The sequence below is a fragment of the Vombatus ursinus genome, unplaced genomic scaffold (assembly GCF_900497805.2).
Source record: "Vombatus ursinus unplaced genomic scaffold, bare-nosed wombat genome assembly UNPS02014158.1, whole genome shotgun sequence".
Lineage (NCBI taxonomy): Eukaryota > Metazoa > Chordata > Mammalia > Diprotodontia > Vombatidae > Vombatus > Vombatus ursinus.
Window position 1 is genome coordinate 6376085 of NW_020953936.1, and position 24257 is coordinate 6400341.

Consider the following 24257-nt stretch of genomic DNA (forward strand, 5'->3'; position numbering starts at 1 on the left):
CTATTTAAATCAGTGTACTTATTTGTAAGTCTCTGCATGTCCATGTGTTCTATCTTTACGTGGGTATCTGTAGTGGGGGTGGGGAGAAAGGGAACATATATTGCTGTGTCTATATATAACTGCATGTGTTTTTAGCATAAGCCTGTGGTGAAGACATGCTTATTGAGAATTATTGTGTTGAGAATATGGGCTTAGTTGGAACGGAATTGCATTTTCCTCTTTCAAAAAGAGCAGTTTGCTTCCTTTCCTCAGAGATCTCCCTTTAGTTCTCTGGCAATGTTCTGTGTAATTCTGGCCCTGCCTGGGGAGATTGTTTAGTGCTATTTCTTTCAAATGATGTTGGGTTCTCCTGCCTCCAGTTGTTTACTTCCTTCCTCCCAGCTGGAGCTGGCTTCTCCCCAGCAATACTAAAAGGTGATCAGCAATCTTTGGTTCAGGGACAATCTCTGAGCCAATGAAATGCCAGCTCATTGATTATTTTTGGACCAAGAGAAATCCAACATTTCCCATCTGCACAAATAGTATATAAGCAAAATATTATATCGATGCTTACTGCAAACAGGATACTAGAGGACAGCTGACATCATGCCATCAGCACAGCAACCGACAGAAGGAGAAATTGATATGGCCATTGTCCAACTGAGAATCCAGGGGGAAAAAGTCTCTTCCTGACCCAGAACTCAGTGTGTCAAAAATCACTAAGATAATAAATGGTTGTGGAAAGTTGAACATAACTTACTTATGGTATAAGAGATTATGTGGCTTTCACTGGGGAGTTCTCCAAAAGTGCTGCATATTATGTGTGGGTGAGCTATGGCACTTCCTGGCTCATAACCAACCCAGAGGGTATCCTTCTGAGCCTATTCTCCCTACCTCCAATCCACTCAAGCACAAAGAACATTTATGCCAAAATGATGCTGACCTCTGGCTAGACTCCAAGGCCACCACAGTCACCACTGTCAATAGGAAGCTGGAGTGGGTGAGTACCAAATATTACTGCATGAAAGAGTAGACTGGGCACTGTGGGAGATTCAAGTTAAAAAGAAACGGTCCCTACCTTGAACAGTTTATAGCTTGAAGTTAGCAACTTAACTCCACTGAAATAGATGTGACAACATTGGGAAGCCAATATGGAGTCCTGTCTTCAAATGGATACAGCCAAAAGTAATTCTAGGATCAGCAAATAGAATATATTGGAGAAAAAGAGGACAATGGAAAGATTAATGAAGATATTTTGACAGGCGAGTAACCCAGTCATACCTGTGCTTTAGAATAAGAAATGATAAGGTTAGATTTCAGGCAGTGGCCATGTAAGTGGAGAGAAGGTCACCCTATTCAAACTCACATCATCTCTCATCTGGACTATTGCAATAGCCTTATAATAGGTCTCCTAGTTTCTAGCCTATCCCCTCTTTAATCCATCCTCCACATAGCTGCCAAAATCCTCTTCCCAAAGCATAGATCTTACCATGTCATTATTCTGTTCAAAAATTTTCAGTGGCTCCCTATTACCCCTAGAACAAAGCCTTTCAAAATCTGACTCTAGTTTGCTTTTCCAACCTTAAGGTTTTTAAAAATGTATCTTTCATTTCATTGTGTTTCTCTACCCAAATATCTTCCTTAGAAATACAGGACTGGTATTTATTGTTTCAATTTTATTGATAGCGTTTGTTTTTACATCACCTTCATTTCTGAATCTATCCTTATCCTCCTATGCCCAGAAAGCTATCCTTTGTACCAAAAAATAAAAAAGGAAGTAAAAAAAAAGTAGTTTAGAAAAACCAATCAACACATCACCCATATCCAATAGTATTTAACAATATTCCAAACGAATAGTCCCCCTGCCCCTGAAAGGAAACTATCTATTAGTTCTAGAATAAAACCCATCACAACCTATCTCAAGCTTATCTTTCCAAATTTATTTCACATTATTTCCTTTCACTCTACAAATGGAGAAATCTTTCCTGATTGCCCTAGTTGCTAGCACTTCACTTTCTGCCTTTTCAAATTATCCTGTATTTATTTTTCTGTTTGCATGTTGTAACCCTCCAGTAGTGTACAGGCTGTCTGAAGGTAAGGACTATTTTTCAGTTTTGTCTTTATTTCTCCAACACCTCGTACGGTGTCTGGCACAATCTAAAGGGGGTGGGTGGGTAGGGTGTGATTTCACTTGTGTAGGAAATTATAGTGAGGAAACTCCTTTCACTGATGCCAACTTTTCAGCAAACGAATGGTCTTAGAGAATTAGCTGGCACACTGAAATGTTCAGTGTCTTGCCCTTGGTCACCCAGCTGGCAGGCTGAACCCCAGTCCTTCTGACTCCCAGACTAGACCTCTATCCACTGAACTCACTTTGCTTGTATTGGAATCTTAATAATACTTATTTAGTTTAACTGAATTGAAGACAGGCTCAGAGAGAATAATAAGGAAGAGAAAGCATCAAATGTCACAGAGAAGTCAAGAAGCATGTAACATTGACAACATGGAAATATTCAATTAGCCTACATCAGAGGTACTTAACCCTTTTTGGGTTGTAGACCCCTTGACAGTCTACTGAAGCCTATAGACTCCTCAAAATGTTTTTAAATGCACAAATAGAATACAAAATATTACAAAGGAAACCAATTACATTGAAATAAAGATGTATTTTTTCCCATCCAAGTTCACAGACCACCTGAAATCTATCCAAAGACCCCTTTGGACATTTGTGGACCCTTACTTAAGAAGATGATTTGGGAAAAAGGAAAATAACCTGCATGTTCTAAAATATTTATAGCAGCTCTCTTGGAAATTGTGGGGATGCCTGTCAACTGGGGAATGGCTGAACAAGTGGTATATGAATGTAATGGAATACTACTGTGCTATAAGAAATTATGAGCTCAGTGATCTTAGAAAAACATGGATAGACTTGCACGAAATAATGAAGAGTGAAATGAGCAGAACCAAAAGAACATTGTATATAGTAACAACAATATTGTTTTAACAACAACTTTGAGTGACTAAATCATTTTGACTATTATAAATACCCGAATTAACTACAAAGGACATATCAAGGAAGATGCTATCTACATCCAGAGAAAGAACTGATAAATGGAAGTATGTATAGAATGGTTTTACATATATACATATTTGTGTCTAATGGTAGGCATCTCCAGGGTGGGGCAAGAAGGTAGGGAGGGAAGAAAAAAAAGGAAAAAAAAGAAATTTACATGATAACTTCATTATATATTTAAAAAGAATAGCAAGTTGTATGTAATATAATTGCAGTTTCATGTACAATCATCTTTTTTTTCTATTCTACTGCTATAAAAATGCCTATTTTATTTCTTAAGTTCAGAATAAAATAAAATTTACAAAGTAATCCTTGATCTACACAGAGTCCATATAATAAGGGACAACTGAACCTTACCTAAAGGTGACTGAAAAGAGGGATAGAATGCAGGAAGCAGACAGCTGAAAAGAACTTGATAATCAAGGAGCTTAGCTGTGAATGGACAGAAATACAGAGCACTGTGGCTAGTAGGCAAAGTGGGGGAAAATTCAATCTTTTTGAAGCTATGTAAAATATTAATCCATAGGAAAGCAGTAAGAAGAGAGTGAAGAGGGTGATTATTACAACTATCTGACACTGGAAGAAATATTGAAAAGTAAATCAGTGGAATAGTCTGGGTAAGAAAGATCTAGAAACAAATGTGCTTGACAGTAGTTTTTGATACCAAGAAGAGAAATTATAAGGAAAGGAATTCCTTATTAGGTAAGAACTACTGGGAAAACTAGGGAAAAAACTTCTAGAGATTCATCTTACATATTATACAGTTATCCCTTCTGTATCATGTGGTTAGAGGTGTAGCACCTCCATTAACTGAAAAATCCAAAGAAAAAGTTTTGGCCCTTCCTTCAGACCAGTGAAGAAGTCTCAATTTTTTCTTTTTCTTTCATAGGATGTTTACAATACCTTATTGTAAAATTTGGGTTAAGTATTTGGTCATAGGCTCTGTGTTGTCTGCTGGACTTCACATGTCCTCTATGACTTCCACAAAACTCCCTCAAAATTCCCATTTGACAAGATTTAGCAGCTTCTACATTAAGGGACTGCAGGGCATGGAATATAATATTCTGGAGGGCAAAGGAGATCAGATTACAACCAAGAATCACCTACCCAGCAAAACTGAGTATAATCCTGCAGGGGAAAAAAATGGTCATTCAGTGAAATAGAGGACTTTCAAGCATTCTTGATGAAAAAACCAGAGCTGAATAGAAAATTTGACTTTCAAATACAAGACTCAAGTGGAACATGAAGAGGTAAACAGGAAAGAGAAATCATAAGAGACTTATTAAGGTAGAACTGTTTACATTCCTGCATGGAAAGATGATATTTGTAACTCATGAGACCTCTGTCAGTATTGGGGTAGTTAGAGGAAAAAAATTATATGTATGTATGTATATAGATAGATAGATAGATAGATAGATAGATAGATAGATAGATAGATAGATAGATAGATAGAGGGCACAGGGTGAGTTGAAGATGAAGGGATCATATCTGGAGAATAAAATTAAGGGGTGAGAGAGGATTATACTAGGAGAAGGAGAAAGGGAGAGGTAGAACAGGGTAAATTATCTCACAAAAAAACAGAAAAGTAAAGGCTCTTACAGTGGAGGGGAAATGGGAGAAGGTGAGAGGGAATGAGTGAATCTTATTCTCATAGGATTTGACTTAGGGAGGGAATAACATACACACTCAATTGGGTATGGAAATCTGTCTTACCCTACAGGAAAATAGGGGGGAAAGGGGACAAAAGAGTAGGGGAATGATAGAGAGGAGGGAAGATTGGGAAAGGGGGTAATCAGAAGCAAATACTTCTGAGGAGGAACAGGGTCAAAAGAAAGAATAGAATAAATGGGGGAGGGCAGGATAGGATTAAGGGAAATAGAGTTAGTTTTTCACAACATGTCTACTATGGAAGTGTTTTGCATAACTGCACATGTATAACCTATATTGAGTTGCTTGCTTTTTCAATGAGGGTGGGTGGGGAGGAAGGAAGGGAGAAAATTTGAAATGCAAAGTTTTAAAAACACATGTTTAAAAAAAAACGTTTTCACATGCAACTGGGAAATAAGAAATACAGGAAATGGGGTACAGAAATCTATCCTTCCCTACAAGAAAATAGAAGGGGAAGGGAATAAGGGGGGGTAGAGATAGAAGGGAAGGCAGATTAAGGGAATGGGTATTCAGAATGCATGCCATCTTTTGGTGGGGGGAGGGGCAAGGTGGGGTGAAAATTTGGAACTCAAAATCTTGTGGAAGTTAATGTTGAAAACTAAAAATAAATAAATTTATTAATGAAAAAAAATTCCCATTTGATTTCTTAAGCTGACCTGAGATATATCAAAACCATGATGGGGAAAGTCTCAGTGTGGAAGGGATAACTGTACCATGATAAATCCCAAATGGATAAAATATTTAAATGAAAGACTAGATCTCTCATAAGTATGAATGGGAAGAATTCATCACCAAGCACATAACAGAAGTTATCATAAAGAAAAACCCATGCAAAGAACTTTCTCTGGATTCCCAGAAATGGAGTCAACAAACATTTATTAAGCACCTACTATGTGCCAGGCATTGTGCTAAGCTCTGGGATTAGAGAAAGGAAAAAAAAAGTCTCTCTGCTGTCAAGGAGCTCCCAGTCTAATGAAGGAGATAACACATGTACAACTAGACACAAGCAAGATATATACAAGGAAAAATCACTTGAAGCAATAACATATAGATATGGAAAGATTTTTATGTCTATGCAGACAAGGCTATGGAAATCAGTAGTATTCCTAGGAGAACACTGTACACAGTAACAAGCAATACTGTTCTAAGAACAACTTTGAACAACTAATTCATTTTGAGTATTCTAAATACTCAAATCAACTATAAAGGACTTAATGAAGGAAGATGCTATCCACATCGAGAGAAAGAATTGATAAATAGAAATATGCATAGTATGGTTATATATATATATACATATATGTAATATGTATATACACACACACACATATATATACATACATACATATTTGTGTCTAATGGGAGCCTTCTCTAGAGTGGGGTAGGGAGGGACAGAGAAAAAAATAAAAAATGCACAGCAGAGAACAAAAGAAAACTTAGAAGGAAGCTCAGAAAAGCAGGGTAGCTTTGAAAATGATGTGTAGTATTTATTACATAGGTTTTTTTAAAAGGTAAACACTGAAACAGAAATTCATGACTTTATATTGAATCCTCTTTTTACATTATGCCATGTACATGGAAATGTTCTTTTTTTTGTCTTTTTGTATTTAAGTTCAAAATGAATAAAAATTTAAAAAAAAGAAATCAGTAGTATTACCATTAATGAACACCCTTTTTTTTCTGAAAGCAATAAGCTTACTAAACAGGAACTGCCCAAAGAAAAGATTATGAGATCATAGATCTTGAGCTGTAAGAGCCCTTAGAAGTTATCTTGTCCAGCCCCTTAACTTTTTACAGATGAGGAAACTGAGATTCTGAGAGGTTATCCTGTGTCTAATTACAAAATGCCCCCCCATCCACAGCTGTAAAAGATGTTTCCATTCTCCTCTACTTTTACAATGCAATTTTGTTTTGTATATTCATATATAGAAATAGAGATATAGATCTCTACATCTATACACACATATATATGTGTGCATATACAAACACACACACACACACACACACACACACTGTCTCCCCTTTTAAAATGTAAGTTCTTTGAGGGCAGGGACTGCTTCATTTGTGTCTTTGTATACCTAGCATAGTGAGTGGCATGTAGCAGGCGCTTAATGAATGATTGCTGATTGATTAAGGTTACACAGATCGTAGGTGACAGAGTCAGGATTCGAACTCAGGTCCCATAACTTCCTGTTCAGCCAGCTTTCTACTACACCATGGAATTGGTGACCAGGCTCAAAAGTTAAAGGAGAGATACACTTTTTCAAAGATTGAAACTGGCCAAAACATACAAATCAAAGAATGACCTGGCAGAGTTATAGTCATTTCTAGCTCCCACTCATTTACTCTGCCTGCCCCTTTTCTGCCTCAGATACCACCATCGCTTCAGTTTCCCAGCTAGGACACCTTGTAGTCATGTTTGAGTTGGCCCTTTAATCATCTATTACAATTTGAGAATTGCTAAAGCCAAAGAGCCCTTCAAGATCATTAGTCCCCACTCCACCCTCTCTCATTCTACATATAAAGAAACTGAAACCCAGAACAGTAAAGCAGCTTAGCTCAAGGTATACAGCTGATAAGAGCCAGTTTAGTTTAGTGATTTTTCCATTACACTACACTGACTCTTAAAATGTCTCTTGACTCAATGTTTTTATTCCACTCACACTAACACAATACTACCCATCCACTATGTATGTATTTGTGTGTATATACACACACCTGTATATATGTATACATGTGTGTGTATACATATAAGTAGTTATGTAGGGGCAGTTAGGTAGCACAGTGGATAGACTACTGGGCCTGGAGTCAGGAAGACTGAGATCAAATCCAGCCTCAGACTTACTAGATGTGTGACTCTAGGCAAATCAGTTAACCTTATAAGTACTTAATTAATGCTTACTGACTGACCAACCACCAACCTAGTCCAGAGCTCATCGCCTTACATCTAGACCAGGGGTGGCCTGGCCACATGTGTCCTTCTAGGTCCTTGGGTGCAGCCTTTTGACTGAGTCCAAGTTTTACAGAACAATCTTTTTATTAAGGGGAATTGTATTGTGAAGTTTGGATTCAGCCAAAGGGCTGCACTTGAGGACCTAAAGGGCCACATGTGCTGTAGGACCCTGGGCAAGTCACTTAACCCCAACTGCCTAAAAAGAAAAAGAAAAAGAAAAAATAGGGCCACATGTAGCCTTAAGGCCGCAGGTTCCCCACCCCGGTCTAGACTATTTTAATAATCTCCTAATTGGTCTCTCTGCCCCTGGTCTCTCAATCCTCCAAACCATTTTTTATATACCACTTCCCTATGAACCCTGTTCAGATAAAGCTCTGATCATACCATTGTCTTGCTAAAAAATATTCTGTCTTCCTACTACCTAAAGAATAATGTACAAGTCCTTAACTTGACCTCCAAGGTCCTCCATTACCTGTCCCAAAACCTCCTTAACTGTCATCACTCCTCTACCTTAACCCTCTACCAGACAGGTAAAGTAGGTCTACTCATTGTTCCCCAAACATAATATCTGTATTCCAGACTCTGCACTCATATTTCTCTTACTTGGAATCTCCTCTCCCTCTCTGTCCCACGCCACTCCCTTCCCCTCTGCCTTCCCCTCCCTCTTCCCCTTCCCTCCTCTCACTTTCCCTCCCTTCTCCCTCTCCTTTCCCTCTCTCTTTTCCCTCCCCTCTCTCTCCTTTTCCTCTCCCCCTCCCTTCCTCTCCTCCCTTCCCCTCTCCTTTCTTCTCCTCTCCTTTTCTCTCTTCTCTTCTTCCACTACAAGGAATATCTTCAGTTCTATTTCCTCTCTATGACAATTTTCCCAATTGTCCTATCTCACAATGCTCTCCCCTTCCTTTGAACTCCGGTAGCACTGTGTGCATATAACTCCCTTAACATCTATTTTATGTTCCCTTGAATTATTAACAATCTTTTTGTGCATGTCTCCTGTAGCATTGCCCCAACATGCAGCGTGCACAGTTCAAATTTTAAAAGAACACAGATAACAGAATAAGCATATCACCAAAGACAAATGTCAAAGAGTTGCAGAAACCTATGAAAATGATGGGAGGTAGGTTAAAGTCTAAAAAAAAGTCAAAGCTTGCAAAAACTGCTCGTGGCAAAAGCAGAGTTTTCTCAGCTATGTTTAGAACAAGAAAATGAAGAAAAGAAAGGAAAGTCTTACTGCTTGAGGATGACAATGTGATATTGTTAACAGCAGAAAGAATGCAGAACAACTCCATTCTTAATTTGTTTCTGTTTTCTACATCAAAAAGAATAGTCTCCTACACTGAAATAGTAGAACAAACATTGTTAAGAGGACCTTGAATCCCAATCAATCAAGAAACATTTATCTTAAACTCACTATGCCCAGACTCTGTGCTAAGTGTTAGAGAAAGACAAAAGTGAAATAGCTCCTGCCCTAAAGAAGTTTACATTCTAATGGGGAAGACAACATATACATATACATAACATATATATATATATATATATCAACACACACACATATATACACACATATACAGTATTATATATATACAGACGCACATACTATACTCAAAAAGACTACAAAGTAGTGTTGACAGAGAGTGCACTAGGATAAAGTGTTACTTGAATATGAGTTGCACAGGTGTTTAGGGAGGACCAGTGTCTCTGCTGAGCCCTTTTCAGGGCTGCTCATCCATCTTTGGTGTCCACCTGGCACTCAACTCTCACCTGTGGCTCTAAGAAGCTGTAGCATGTACAGTAGCCACAGCCCAGTAAACCATCACAGCAGGCAGGCTAAACCAGGTTTTGGGGTAACTGACAGGCCTCAAACCCATCAGTGAGTTAGGGGGATATCTATCCCCAAGCATGTGAAGACATCTCTCGGTGGAATGGGCAGATGAGAACAATTTGTTCCAACAGATATGAAGGCAGCTGAGGCAGGCACTGTGAAATGATTAGAGCATGGTCAGACATCAAAGCTGCCAAGGTCATCCACTGCATCCTGGGCCATCACTACTCATCTTGACTTTTATTTTGCCACTGGATTTCAGTGACTCAGAGAGAGTGAGGGAGTGAGGCTGATGACTTTGTGCAACTTTGCCTCACTTAAAACCAATTCACACACAAGTCAAGGCATCACCCGTGGAGGATAGATTGGACCACACAGAGGCTTAAGGTGGGTAGCCCAAATAGAAGGCTAATTCCTATTAATGCAGAAAAGAAGTGATGAGGTCCTGAACCAGGGTGGCGACAGTGTAAATGGAGAAAAAGAGATTATCTGGGAGATGTTCTGGAGGTAGAAATAATGAAATTTTATGACTAACTATGTAGACAGAGGAAAAGTAAGGAGTCAATGATAACTCCAAGGTTGTAAACTGGGTAAGTGGAAGGATGATGGCACCCTCAACCATAATATGATTATTTTTATTTTTTATTTCAGATTAGTTTTGGGGAAAAGTTCATGAGTTCCATTTTTGGGACATGCTAAGTGCAAGATGTTTATGAAATGTCCAATAATCCATTTATGAAACAGTATTGAGGTTCAGCTGTATATATTGATCTGGGAATCATCTGCATAAAGATGATAATTGAACCCTGGGAGCTGATAAGGGCAACAAGTCAGAGAGTGTGGAGAGAAAAGATAAAAAGGCACAGGACAGAGCCTTGGGTGATTCCCATGGTTAGTAGGTATGGTGAGAGAAATGATTATCAAATAACCAATTATTGGGGAGATTCAGTTTTTTTCTCCCTTCCTACTCTACTAGGCCTAGCCAGAATCTGAAGGACATTGTTGAGGGATTAGACTGTCCAAGTCCCCAGGGTCCATGCCTTTCAAATCCTGGATGGGAGTTGTTGTCTCAACCCAACTAGAGAACCTTACAAAGAATTTAATCTAAGGTGAATTCTGTCCCATTGTGTTCCACTCAGGCAGGGTAGATTGCCTGAGTCTGGGGGTGGTCTGGCTTGTGATAGTCTCTCTTTGTCCATGAGTGACATAATCACAGAGTCCTCCAGTCCCTCATTAGAATAGGTCCACCTCTCATAATAACATTCATTCTCTCATTACTTGTTAACCAATCAGAGTTGATTCCCACCTTCAGGTACACCCACTCTTCCAAGGACATACAAGTGTTAAGTGGGCTCCATGAGGGGTCTTTGACATTCAAGAGTATCATTGACCCCTTTTATTAATTATTGCTAACATGATTAGTTACCCAGAAACTATGTCTCTCATACTTTTTGTAAGTCACAATGGTAAGAACGATGAATCATTAAAGGAAACTAAGACGGTAAGATCAGACAGGTATGGAGAGAAGTAGGAAAAAGCAGTATCACAAAAAGCCAAGGAGGGAAGAATATGCAGTAGGAGAGTATCAACACTATCAAATATTCCAGATAGGTCAGAAAGGATAAGGATTGAAAAGGTAGAAGAGATTGAGGGGAAAAAGAAAAAAAGTTAGTAGAGAAATATTAAAAGAATTTCAATTAATTCAAATCTCCAGGACCAGCTGAATTACATCTCAGGATTCAAGGGGGGAAAAATTTATAGGTGTGATCTGGGTAACACTATCATTAATCTTTGAGAAATCATGGATACCCAGTCCCTAATAGATTAAAGAACATGAACAATTTTCAAAGGAGGGCATAAAAATTACAATCAGTTAATAAACATTCATTTTTTTTGATGAGGCAATTGGGGTTAAGTGACTTGCCCAGAGTCACACAGCTAGTGAGTGTTACATGTCTGAGGCCAGATTTGAACTCAGGTCCTCCTGACTCAAAGGCCAGTGCTCTATCCACTGGGCCACCCAGCTGTCCCAATAAACATATATTAAATGCCTACTACATGCCAGGCACTGTGCTCAGTGTTCGGGATAGAAAGACAAAGTCCCTGCTTTTGAGAAGTTCACAGTCTAATGGCAGAGGCAATATGCAAATAATTATGTACAAACAAATTATATACAGGAAAAACTGGAGATAATCAGCAGAGGGAAGGTATTAGAAAGAAGAGTGATTACTTGAAAAAATATTCAAACTCCCTAACAATCAAAGAACTGCAAATCAAAAAACCTTGTGGTGTTATACCCACCATATTGGCAAACATAAATAAAAATCAATGCTAACTGGGTTATGGAGAAACAGGTGATATAATCATTTGGGAAAGCAATCTAGCAGTATACCAGAGGAGTTTTTTTTTTTTTAAATCATGTTCTTAAGCCAATAATCCCATTGTACGAAATACACTCTAAGAATATTAGCAACAGTAGAAAAGAACTTTCTGTTCAAAAATATAACAACAATATTTGTAATTAAAAAAAATACCTCTCTATCCAACAATTGAAGATACCTTAATAAACTATAGCATATTGAAGTAGTGGAATATCATAATACAATTTAAAAAGGAAATTACAACCAATAAGCAATACCTATATGAAATAATGTGAAGTAATTATGTAAGCTAATGATACTCAGTCTATAGTAACTTCAGTTATACCTGAAGAAAGTCTAGCAGGTCACAAAAGAACTAGAACCATTCAGTCTCTGACCAGGATAATACTGCAGGAGAAAAAGGAAAAAATGTTTATTAATGTAGCCAAATATACTTCCTAATAAATTACATCTAATGTGGCTTTGTATATTAATATGTATGTATAGTGTTACATGTGTATTGTTAAAATGTTAATTGCTATTTTGTTAGTATGTCATTGCCTTTTCTCCTTTCATGTGCTATTGTAATGTTTACACATATTTATCATGTTCCGCATATATTTTAGACACTTGGACTATCATGTGCTTAGCATTGTGTAAGCAACATTAATGTAGTGAATCATCTAATCCACTCAATTTTCATGTAAATTACACATGGAATGTATAAATCAGTTAATCAATCAAAAAGCATTTACTAAGTGCCAGGCACCGTACTAGGCACTGGGGTTTATATGTTATTGTTATTATTCAATCGTGTCTGACTCTTCTTGACCCCATTTGGGACTTTCTTGACAAAGATACTGGAGTGGACTGCCATTTCCTTCTCCAGCTCATTTTACAGATGAGGAATTGAGGTAAACAGGGTGAAGTGACTTGTCCAGGGTCACACAGCTAATAAGTGTCTGAGGTCGGATTTGAACTCAGGAAGAGAAGTCTTCTTGACTCCAGACCCAGTACTCTAAGGGACACATATACAAAAATCCTAAGGCATTCCTACTCTCAGGGAGCTTACATTTAATTAGAGAAGAAAACAGATATGTAATTATTTACAAGATGAATGCAAAATAAATAAAAGTATTAGAAAGGAAGGGCAATAACAACTGGGGAGATTATGAAAAGGCTTTGTGGAAAAAGTGGTGCTTAAGTTATATCTTAAAGGAAGGTGGGGTTCTATGAACAGTGACTGAATTCCAGGCATGGGTGATGGTCAATAAAAAGTCATAGAAATGGAGTGTTTTGTGTAAGAAACATTACTAATTCCAGTTTGGCCGGACTAGAGATTACAAGAAGGGGAGGGCATGTATAATGAGGCAGAAAAGATAGGTTGGAACAAGGTTGTGAAGGACTTTAAAAGCTCAACAGAGGAGTTTATATTTGATCCTAAGGGCACTAAGGAACCATTGACATTTACAAAATAGGAGGATGACATTGTCAGGTCTGTAAGTCACTTTGGTAGTTATATAGAGAATGAATTGGAGTGCAAAGAGATGTTGGGCAGATATATCAGTTACGTCACAGTCTAGGCAAAAGTTGATGAGAACCTGAGTGAAGGTGATGACCATGTGAGTTAAAAAGAAGGGGTCAGATGCAAGAGATGTTGCAGAGACAGAAATGGAAAGACTTGGCAACTGATTTTATAAGTGGTATAAGGGAGAATGAGGAGTTGAGGAAGACACTAGAGTTAAGAACCTGGAAGACAAGAATATTCATGCCTTCAACAAAACCAGGAAAGTTTGGAAGATTCTATTTTAGACATGTTGAGTTTGACATGTCTCCATGACATCCAATTTGACATGGCCAATCGGTAGTGTGACGTAAAAACTCAAGGGAGAGACTGGGACTAGATATGGAGATCTGTGAGAAGTCTCCATGGAAATGATAATTAAACCCACGGGAACTGATCAAATACTGACAGTGTAGGGAAGGAAGAAAAGAGGACCTAGGACAGAGCCTTAGGGAACATCCACAGTTAGGAGCTATTGTACGGTTGATGACATAGCAAAGGAAACTAAGAAGGAACAGTCAGCCAGATAGGAGAATCAAGAAAGAGGTGTATCACAAAAACCCCAAAAAAGGAAAGAATATTTAGAAGAGGGTGGTCAATATTGTCAAATACAGCAGACAGATCGAGAAGGATGAAGACTGAGAAATGACCATCAGATTTGGCAATTGAGAGATCACCGGTAACTTCACAGAGAGCAGATCCAACTGAGTGATGAATTCAGAAGCCATATTGCGAAGGGTTGAAGAGTAAGTGAAAAGAAAAGAAGAAAAGGCAGCAAGTATAGACAGTTTTTCCAAGGAGTCTGGCTGAGACAGGACGGGAAGATTCAGGGCAATAATTTAAGGGGATGACAGGGCTTAGTGAAGACTTTTTGAGGACAGTGACATATTTAAAGGCTGTTGTTTGTCCTTAATTTTTGAAGAGGATCAATGACATCAAGGGGTGACGTCTTGATGTGTGAGAATTGGATTTAAGTGAGACAGAGTTGCACAAAGTCATTGGCCTCACTGTCTCTTCCAGAGTCACCGAAGTCCTGTGGTGGGACAAAAGTCAGGATAACTACAGATTGCTTAGGATGCAGTGGATGACCTTGTTGTCTTCCATTCTAATTGCTCCATAGCACCTGCTTCAGCTGCCTTCTTGGCCATTGGAACAAATTGTTCTCATCTGCCCATTCCACCAGGGGAAGTCTTCATATGTTTAGGGTAGACACCTCCCCCACATTTAAAGGCTACTGCCTTCCAGAAGGAACCAGTATCAACTCTAAAACCCTACTATATTCATATATATTTGTATCTACATATTTGTGCACCTATTGTTTTCCCCTAAGATAATGTAAGTTCCTTGAGGGCAGAAATTGTTTAATTTTTTTTCTTTGTATTCCCAGTAACTTGTACAGTTCCTTGTATATAATATGTGCTTAAAATAAAAGCATGTTGAATGAATGAATGAATAGTGAATGGTTAGGGCCAAAAAACTTACCACAGGGAGGCCAACCATGAAGCGGCGAACCTTTTCAAACTTAGCCATGCTAGTCCTCAAACAAAATCCAGAATCCAGCATAGGATCTGTTCTTGAAATACTTGCAGCTTGGTAGGACCTACAGAAACCCCAAGTTCCCTTTGTACGATGATAAGACATTGAATTAAAATTTGAATGGAGACTATAGCTATACAAAAGAAATATTTCATTTTTGGACCAAACCTGTGATTTCATTGATCTAGGGAATTGCCAGTAAGGAAACTCCTGCTGATCTACAGCAACTGTTTTGTAACTTAAAGTGTTAGAGAGTTCCTTAGAAGCACTGAGAGATTTAAATGACTTGCCCAGTGCCAGACAGCTATAATAATAGTACTAATTATAGCTAGAATGTATCACAGTGCCTGCTCCGTGCCAGGCCCTATACTAAATGCTTAACAAATAGTATCTCACTTGATCTTCACAACAACACTGGGAGGTAGGTGTTATTATTATCTCCATTTTACACTTGAGGAAACCAAGGCAGATAGATGATTTGCCCATGGCCACAAGTAAGGATCTGAGGCATCATTTGAACTCAGGTCTTCCTGACTCCAAGCTCAGCACTCTATCCACCGTGCTATCTAGCTGCCAAACAGGTGTCAGATGTGGGGCTTGAATTCAGCTCATTTTGACTCTACATACAGCTCTATCTACTATGCACATTGCCTCTCTATATAGAAGGAATATATGTGTGTATGTATATGTATGTGCATATATGTGTGTACATATATGTCTATATATGTTTCTGTGTGTATATGTCTCAAAATATGTCTCCAAAATAGGATGAATGGACAAAGACAATGGAAAGGAATACAGAAGAAAAGAGTAATTTATAGGGTGTTATTATTATTGGATTAAAGTTGATAGACATTTAATAAGTACCCACTAAGTTCAAAGTACTATGCTCAGCATTAGAGAAATAAATGAAAATTAATATATTCTGCCTTAAAAAGAGTTTACCTTTGATCTCTAGACATTTATATATGTCATTTTTGAAAGTTTTGTTAGAAATAAATTTTATTATCTCCATTATTGTTTTAAGTTAAATTCCTTATTTAAAAAAAAAAGAGAAATCATGGCTAAGAAGACAACCAGACACATGGAGATGAGCAAATGTCAAATTTTTCAAAAGAGGGGAAAAGCAGAATCAAGATAATAAAGTTTGGTCAGCTTGACACTTACGAGAGCGGGAATCTGGCATAGATGGAGAGTTGGTCTTGAAGTCAGGAAGACCTGGGTTCAAATTTGACCTCTGATACATACTGGCTATGTGACCATGGGCAAGTCATTCAACTCCTCAGTATTCTAGGTAACTCTCTTCTTCCCAAAGAAGGTGCCAATCTGTACTGGTAGAATAATTCCCATTCACCCAGGAAATCACAAGTCTAGTCAAAACTAACAGAAAACCTTGACCCTTATAAGAAAAATTCCAAAACAATTTATTACACACAGAGGCTTCCCAACTACCTAGCAGAGTTCAAACTACTTAGAAGGGCATTCAAGGCCTTCACTCCATCCCCAACCTACTGCTCTGCCCTCTTTCTGACTGTTTTTGCTCTTGCTTGTGACCTCTGCACATGTATCCTATCAAGCTAAATAAGTACTGGGTTTTCTTGCCTCAGTATAAAATAACAAATGTTTATTAAGTGTCTGCCCCAAGTAGAGTGCTGTGCTTAGTGTCAGGTACAACATTTAGATTACAATCTATCTAGTAGGGGCATAAGATAGCAATATATATAAGTATAACGCATAACATTATATGATAAATGCAATAGATAGTTACAGAACAATGGGGAATGTAAGTTGGGGGAAAGTTGCTACTAATTGGGAAGTGATGGAGGGGTGGGGATCAGGGAAGATGTGCTAACAGGGAAGGAAGGAAGAAAGGAAGGAAAGAGAAAAGGAAGGAAGGGAGAAAGAAAGGAGGGAAGAGAAGGAAAGAGGGAGGGAAGAAGGAAGGAGGGAGGGAAGGGGGAAGGAAGGAAGAAAATGAGGGAGGAAGGGAGGAAGGAAAGAAACATGACAGGAAGGAAGAAAGGAAGGAAGGGAGAAGGGGGGAGGAAGGAAAGAAGGATTTATTAATTGCTTTTTGTTTTTGTTGTTCAGTCATTTTTGACTCTTCATGACCCCATTTGGGGTTTTCTTGGCAAACATACTGAAGTGGTTTGCCACTTCCTTCTCCAGCTCATTTTACAGATCAGGAAACTGAGGCAAACAGGGTTAAGTGACTTGTTGAGGATCATACAGTAAGTGTCTGAGGCTGGATTTGAATTCCAGTCTTCCTGTCTCCAGTCCCAGTGCCATAGCCACTATGCCAACCTAACTTGCTCCCTAGAACACGATCAAGAGCAGAGGCAGAGTGAGTGAATGATGATGTTGGAAATTTTTGAAAAATGGAGGAGGACATAAGGAGTTAATGTAAGTAGGAGGCTAGATCATTTGCTCTAAGTATGGGGAGGAAAAGTATGGTTGGTGAGAAGCCAGAAGAAAAAGCCTGGAAGTCACTAAGGGATTTCATGAGGTAGATTTAGAGTCATCTAGTCCAACCTCATCATTTTCCAGGTGAGAAAATAAGAGATTCCTAGATTTACCCAAGGTCACATAAGTGACCTTGTCAAGACTTAAACCAGAGGTGTTTCAAGGCACAAATGAGACAATGGATGCCAAGTATTTTGCAAACCTTAAAGCACTATATAAATTGCAGTTATTATTACTATCATTATTATCATCATTATTATTACTATTATAAGCCTACAGTCACTAAGCCTCCAGCCTAGTTATGCTTTCATTCCCTGAGGTTTCTATTGCACTCCTGCTGAACTCAAGCAGTGTTTATTGAGCAATACAATGGTGTGCTGGTAAATATTTAACAACCGAGGTTGGAGTTGGAGTGGGGGTGGGGCTGAAGAAGTATGCATACACACACACACACACACACACACACACACACACACTCCTAAGTTTAATCTACATTATTAACACAGTCTTAAGCCTAGTTAACACACTGATAAGTCTAGGCAATCAACAAAACAATAAATCAAGCCCTGATTTGTAGCAATTGAGATTTCTGAGGTGCAAATGCTCACAATGAAAATAACTCAAAAAAGGATAGAGAGTGGACTCCAGCACACCTCTAATTTAAACCTAGGTCTTTGGACTCCAGATTCAGTCATCTTTCTATTACACCATGCTGTCATGTAGGAGTGGAATAAAGAATCCACAAGAATAGATTAGGACTATCAGACAGCTGAGAGGGTGCAGCTAAGGTTTCATACCATGAATTTGCAGCAGTTGTGATCAGTTTGACTTTGCGACTCTCTCCCATGGTACTCAAGGCCTCTGAAGCAGGAAAAGAGAAACCAAATAGTGGTGAACAAATGATTCCTAGATCAATGGACCAATGGATTCAAGTAGAGTAGCTAATAAAACAAAGTGACAAACTATGGGATCAGGACTGGGTGAGTGAGGATTCATGGTAAAGGTAAGGAGTGGGTTTAGTGTGAGTGAAAGAAGAATAGGGACTGTGCTCAAATAGCAAGATCCCACAGTTCCATGTAGTGGAGGTATTGTGATTCCAAAAGGTGTCATGGTCTGTGTGTGTGGCTGAAGGGAGATAGAAAAGTTTGTTAAAGGGCACAAAGTAGAGGAATCATGTTTTCACAATGTCAAGTGGTTGTTGAGAGGGAAGCCATGTCAGTCACTATGGTCACTGAAAAAGTAGAGGGGATGATCTGGAGGTTGGTAGATAACAGCAGGGATAATCAGGGGAATGCCTGATTCACTGGGCTGGTACACTTCCCATGGAGTTGAAATTTCCCTTCTCTCCCTTCCCCTCCCCCCCCTCCGATAGAAACATAAGAGACAGAAGATGCTGGGGAAAAGTCCCTTTGAGGATGGGTCCAAAAAGAGAGGGTTAGAACTTTCTCTATAACTTTAATTAAAGGCTATAGATGGGAGAGGTTCCTCAAAAAGAGTCTATCTCCCTGAAACTGTCATTAATCATCTTCATTGCAATTTTCCCCACTCTGGGGGCCAATCAGGAGTTGTGTGTGCCATCTCAATAAGATACCTGCCTCTCAACAAGAGGCCAGAATTCATGTCCAACTGTGTGGGAAGTGCCCCTGTCCAGCAAACCAGAGGTTCCCCTGATCACCCTTGTGACAACAGCATTGAAGATGGAAGAGGGGTGAGGCTAATATATACTGCAAGGGCCTCAAAAAACAGAGGGGTCATTGGGGAATGGTAGCAGAAGAAGAGTCTGAAAGGAGCAGTGGGGGAAAAGAAGTTTTATCCATTCTTCTTCCTAATTCTGTGAGTCCCAGAAGCAAGACAGCATATATTAAGAACTTACTATGTGCTAGGTAGTTCACCAGGCACTTAGGATACAAAGAAAAAGTGAAACACTGTCTGGCCTCAAGGAGCTTACACTCTAATAAAGAAGTCTGGTGGAGTTTGAAGGGGGTTGGTAAGGAGAGGCTGCCAATGGAGAAGATTGTCCTGAAGGAAAGTTAGGCTCCTATTAAAGCAAAGATGTAGAAGGAATATTGCTTAAGAAGTTCAAGGATTAGGGCAGTTTGTTGACAATAGAGTCAGAGTTCCAGTGAGGATACTGGAATGGACAGGGTCATACATGAACAAGATAATAAGAGTAGGAATGACTAGAATTGGGGGAAAATATTAGAAAGAAGTATTGTGGGCATGCCATTTGCATTTAAGCCCATGAGACTGAATAACTGAAATGCAGAGTAATCAATAGGGGGACTTATAGAATTGACTACTTGACATTTGATGTGGACCCTTCCTGGTTCCCTCCAGCTAGAAGTGCCTTCCCTTCAGAGGCCACAATCCACCTACTCTGTATCTATATTTTATGTACCTATTTACCAACATGTTGTCTCTCCCATTAGAATGTAAGCTCCTTGAGGGCAAGGACTGTTTCAACTTTTTTCTTTGTATCCCCAACACCTAGGGCAGCTAGTGGCACAGTGGGTAGAGTAAAGGGTCTTTAGGTAGAAAGACCTGGGCTCAAATCTGGCCTTAGACACTTATCAGCTGTGTGATCCTGGACAAATCACTTAACCTTGTTTGACTCAGTTTCCTCATCTGTAAAATGAGTTGGAGAAGGAAACCACTCCAGTACCTTTGCCAAGAAAATCCCAGATGGGGTCATGAAGAGTTGGACATGAGTGAAAACAACTGAACAAGGTCAATATGCAGCCAGCAGGGATCTATTTCTATTTGAGTTTCTCATTACAGGTCTATACCACAACAAAAAGTATAGGACAAGAATAATAAAAACCAGGCCTTCACAGGTACTTACAGGTACCTTTGAAACCTACTTACAGCAGGTTTTGAATGCCAAGCAAAGAATTATGAACTTTATCAGTTGATAAGAACCAAGGATGATTTTTTTTAACAGAAAAGTGGCATGAACAGATTTGTACATAAGGGAGATGTCTGGAACTGGTATCAAGGATTCATTGGAAGAGGATGAGATAAGAAGAGAAAAGTCTCTAATGTCAAGGAAGACGAGGACTGAAAATGACTAGGAAACAACTGGTGAATTTTAAGAGGTACGTTTCAGTAGAGTAAATGGGGTATTGACATAAGGATGGGATGTGAATAAGTACAGACATTGGATATACACAACTTTTTTAAAAAGTTTTGCTATGAAAGAAAAGAGATGTAATGGTTACTATGTGGAATAATAGAGTTAAGAGAAGGTTTGTTTAATACTGAGGAATTGGGGGAATATTTGTACTCAGAGGGAAAAGAGGCAGTGACGAGGGAGATACTGAAACTGTGAAGGATGGGATGAGAATGTGTATGAGGTAGGAAAATCGTTTTTGGAGAAAGGTCCTGGAGGAGGCGAGAGCTATAAGAGCAAAGATAGGCTCATGTTAGTGAAGAATAGGAATACTTCTTCTTCTATGATAAAGGAAGAGAAGGGGCAGCTAGGTGGCACCATGGATAGAGCTCCAGCGTTGGAGTCAGGAGGACCTGAGTTCAAATCTGCCCCTCAGACACTTGACACTTACTAGCTGTGTGACCCTGGGCAAGTCACTTAATCCCGATTGCCTCACCAAAAAGCAAGAAGATAAAGTTAGGTAACAATGCCAAGAAGTTTTGAACAATGGAGAAAAGAAATTAAGGAAACTCATGTCAGATGACTTTTTATTCATTTCAGTGAGGTTGGAAGCTAGATCAATCTGCTATGACATAACAGAGATTGAGTGTGAATTCAACTTGATGTCATTATTTTCCCGTCAATATGCAACAGCCTTGGAGCAAGAGCAAGAAATTGGATAATGGGAGTTAGCTGTGTTCGAAGAGTCTTAGGTCAAGAACTGCAAAAGGTCGGAGGAACAAGGAGCTCTGAAGTAGGAAGGAGTTAAACACTGGGATCGAGGCTGGCAAGTAGAAGGAAATAACGCCAGAACGTGAGAAACTGACTGGAAGATGAAGAGTGGATCAAAGGACCAGAAATACTGAAAAGTCATCTGTTTTAAGTGTAGGAAGTCACTTCATCACTGTTTCACAAGGCAGGCTAATCCACTGTTGGGTTCTCAGGAAATGCTTTCTTAGAAAAGTGCTCTCTTGTAGTTTCATCCATTGTTTTTTTATTCTTATTCTACATCATAGTCCTTCAAATATTTGAAGGGAACCGTCATGCCTCCCTTCAACTTCCTTTTTCCAGGCTAAACAACCCCTTCAATTGCTCTTCACATAATCCTTGTGCATCATGATGGTTATCCTCTGGCCACACTCTAGTTGGTCAATTAGATGTGTGGCACTGAGAGTTAAACTTGATACTCCCAATGTGACCGAGCAATACGAAGTATAATAAGACTATTACTTCCTATGTCCTTGATGCTAGTCATCAATTATTGAAAACTAAGATTATACTTTTTTTAAAGGCAGCCACACACATCTTACTCTTGGGCTTATATTAGTCTGTGGTCAACTAAGACCCCCAGATCTTTTTCACACAAACTGATGCCAAGCCCTAATCTTAAATACAAAAATCAAAAAGTGATCTATAAAGTTCTTTTTCATCCAAGTCCTTGTTTCCAGCCATAGAGTTGTTCAGTTGTAAAAGCAACTTTTATTTGATCAGCTTTAGATATACTGTTTATATTTATATTGGTTATATTATGTTGATTAATGTATTCTGCTCATAACCTGATATATTTATTAAATAATAGAATTTTGGAGTTGAAAGGTACTATACAGATCAATAAATTTCAGTCTCCCTCATTTTACAACTGAGAAAATCACAGCAGCATTCACAACATTCTCCACTCTAACATATGAGTTTATTAATAAACATAATCTACTATTGTGTTTATTTTGAAGGAGAGTACGCGTATGAAGCATTAAGCCATAACATACTTCTATAGTGATAGGGATACTTTGACAAAAATAACATAAAAGTTATGGAGACGGTTAGAATCACTTGTGATGGGGTATGCCACTGCTTAATTAGAATTACTTAAGAAATATTTCTCCAACCGAAAAAAACAAAAAACAAAAAACGACCTTCAAAACTAACATAAAAATGGAGGGGGGGGGTTTAAAGAGACATCTCATTTCCCTAAAAAGATTTAATGAGGTGTCTAGCTGTCACAGGGTAGCTAAAATAAAATTATCTTCATTATAGCAAATAAAATAGCAAAAAAAAAAAAAAATCCAAACAAATACCTCTATCTTCATAGCAACTAGAAGCAAATGAATTGCGTTTTTATAAATGTTATAATGGCTGAGAGTCACGAGGATTCCGCTGGCAGTTTCCCCCTCCAGGGGAGAAGGATGAAAGTGGAAGATGGAGAGAAGGCTAAATTAGCAGTGATGGAGAAAGGGTGCGGTTTAGTTATCCAGAGGTCATTGGCATGCACCTGCTGAAGCTGCCCAGGCCCCTCTGAATATAGAAATCTGGGGAAAAAAAATGTGGCCTCGATGCCCCTCGATGCTCTGTCCTGGGGCCTGCTTTCCTCCTGCTTTCTGTTCCCTTTTGTCAGGAGGAGGGAACTTTTACAGAGTGGAAGCCCTCCTCCTGTATCCTCACTTACAACCCCAGCAATCTCTTTGTTTCCAGCAGCTGGGGGTGGGGACCTGGGGAGAGAGGATAGGTAACTCCCTACTTCCCAGGCCCCTACCCCTCCGCACTCTGCTCTCCTCTCTCCAACACTGACACACACCACGCGCGCGCACACAAACACCCTCTCACCCACAAACACACACAGTCTCGTACACACGAGACCGATCGGGACAAGGGGAGGGGGGGTCCTCAAGTGCTCTCAGCAGCCGCCCCAGGGGAATGAATCTACGAGCCACAAAGTGGAAGCGTGGGCGCAGGCAGAGGGACCGCGACGGGGAGGGCTGGCGGGCGGACAGACGAGAGGGAGGTGGGTCGTGTCTGTGCTCGGGCTGAGTGGCTTACCTGAGCAGTTGATGCTCTTCCCTTTGCCCGTGCCAGGGCAGTCCCCTCCTCCTCCTCCGGCTGCGCCCCCTCCTCCTCCGGCTGCTGCTCCAGCGCCCGCTCCTGCCCCGCCGCCGCCACCGCCGCCGCCGCCGCCCGGGAGCTGGTTGGACGCTCTGCTCCCGGGCACAGAGAAAGCGAAAAGCAGAAAAACCGACGTGTAGCAGAAAGCGAGCGGGGGAGCCGCGGGCAGCCGGAGCGTGGTCCCCGCGGCGCTGGCGGCCCCCGCGGCCCCCATAACTAACTGCCCGAGGAGGACGGCGTTGAGCACAGGGAGCAGCAGGCCCAGAGCATCAATCACACCCCGGAGGAGCGGCCGCTGCCTCCACCACCGAGCAGCCGCACCCGTCCTGTCCGCTCCTCCCCGGGGCAGCGCTTCAGCATCCCCTCCCGGGTGTTCAAGAGTCGGTAGTACAACGGGAGCCCCGCAGCAGCAGCCGCGCCCCCAACCCTTGGCTCAGCACTGCAAGCCACGAGCCTCCAGGCCTCCGCTCTTCGGTGGATGCGCGCGTGTATGTGTGTATGTGTGTGCGTGTGTGTGTGCGCGCGTGCAAGGGAGTGTGTATGTGTGTACGCGCGAGGATAAGGGAGGGGGAATGGATGGGGGAAGGGGGGTTCGGGGAGGCGGTGGGGGGCCAATTCCTCTCCTCTTCTCTCCTCTCCACCCCTCTCTCTCTCTGTGTCTCCCCTTTGTGTCCACCGCCGCTTTAGCTACAGACAAGCCACAAAGGCAGCGACGGAAAAGGGGGAGGGAGGAGGCACGTGATTGGGACCTTAGAGCTCTGGGAGGAGGGTATCAGCGACCCCTAAAGCCGCCCCCACCTAATAAGCAGGGTACGGAGTC

At 40.2% G+C, this 24257-nt stretch overlaps 1 protein-coding gene across 1 annotated transcript in view; it reads right to left on the minus strand.

Annotated features, from left to right (window-relative positions):
• TMEFF1 (transmembrane protein with EGF like and two follistatin like domains 1) overlaps window positions 1-23713 on the minus strand; it is a 145265-nt gene extending 121552 nt beyond the window's left edge. The window contains exon 1 of the mRNA XM_027858997.1: window positions 23375-23713. Within this exon, the coding sequence (XP_027714798.1) occupies window positions 23375-23651 (277 nt within the window). The 5' untranslated portion in view covers window positions 23652-23713. The remainder of the gene's footprint in view (window positions 1-23374) is intronic.
• Window positions 23714-24257: the final 544 nt, after the last annotated feature.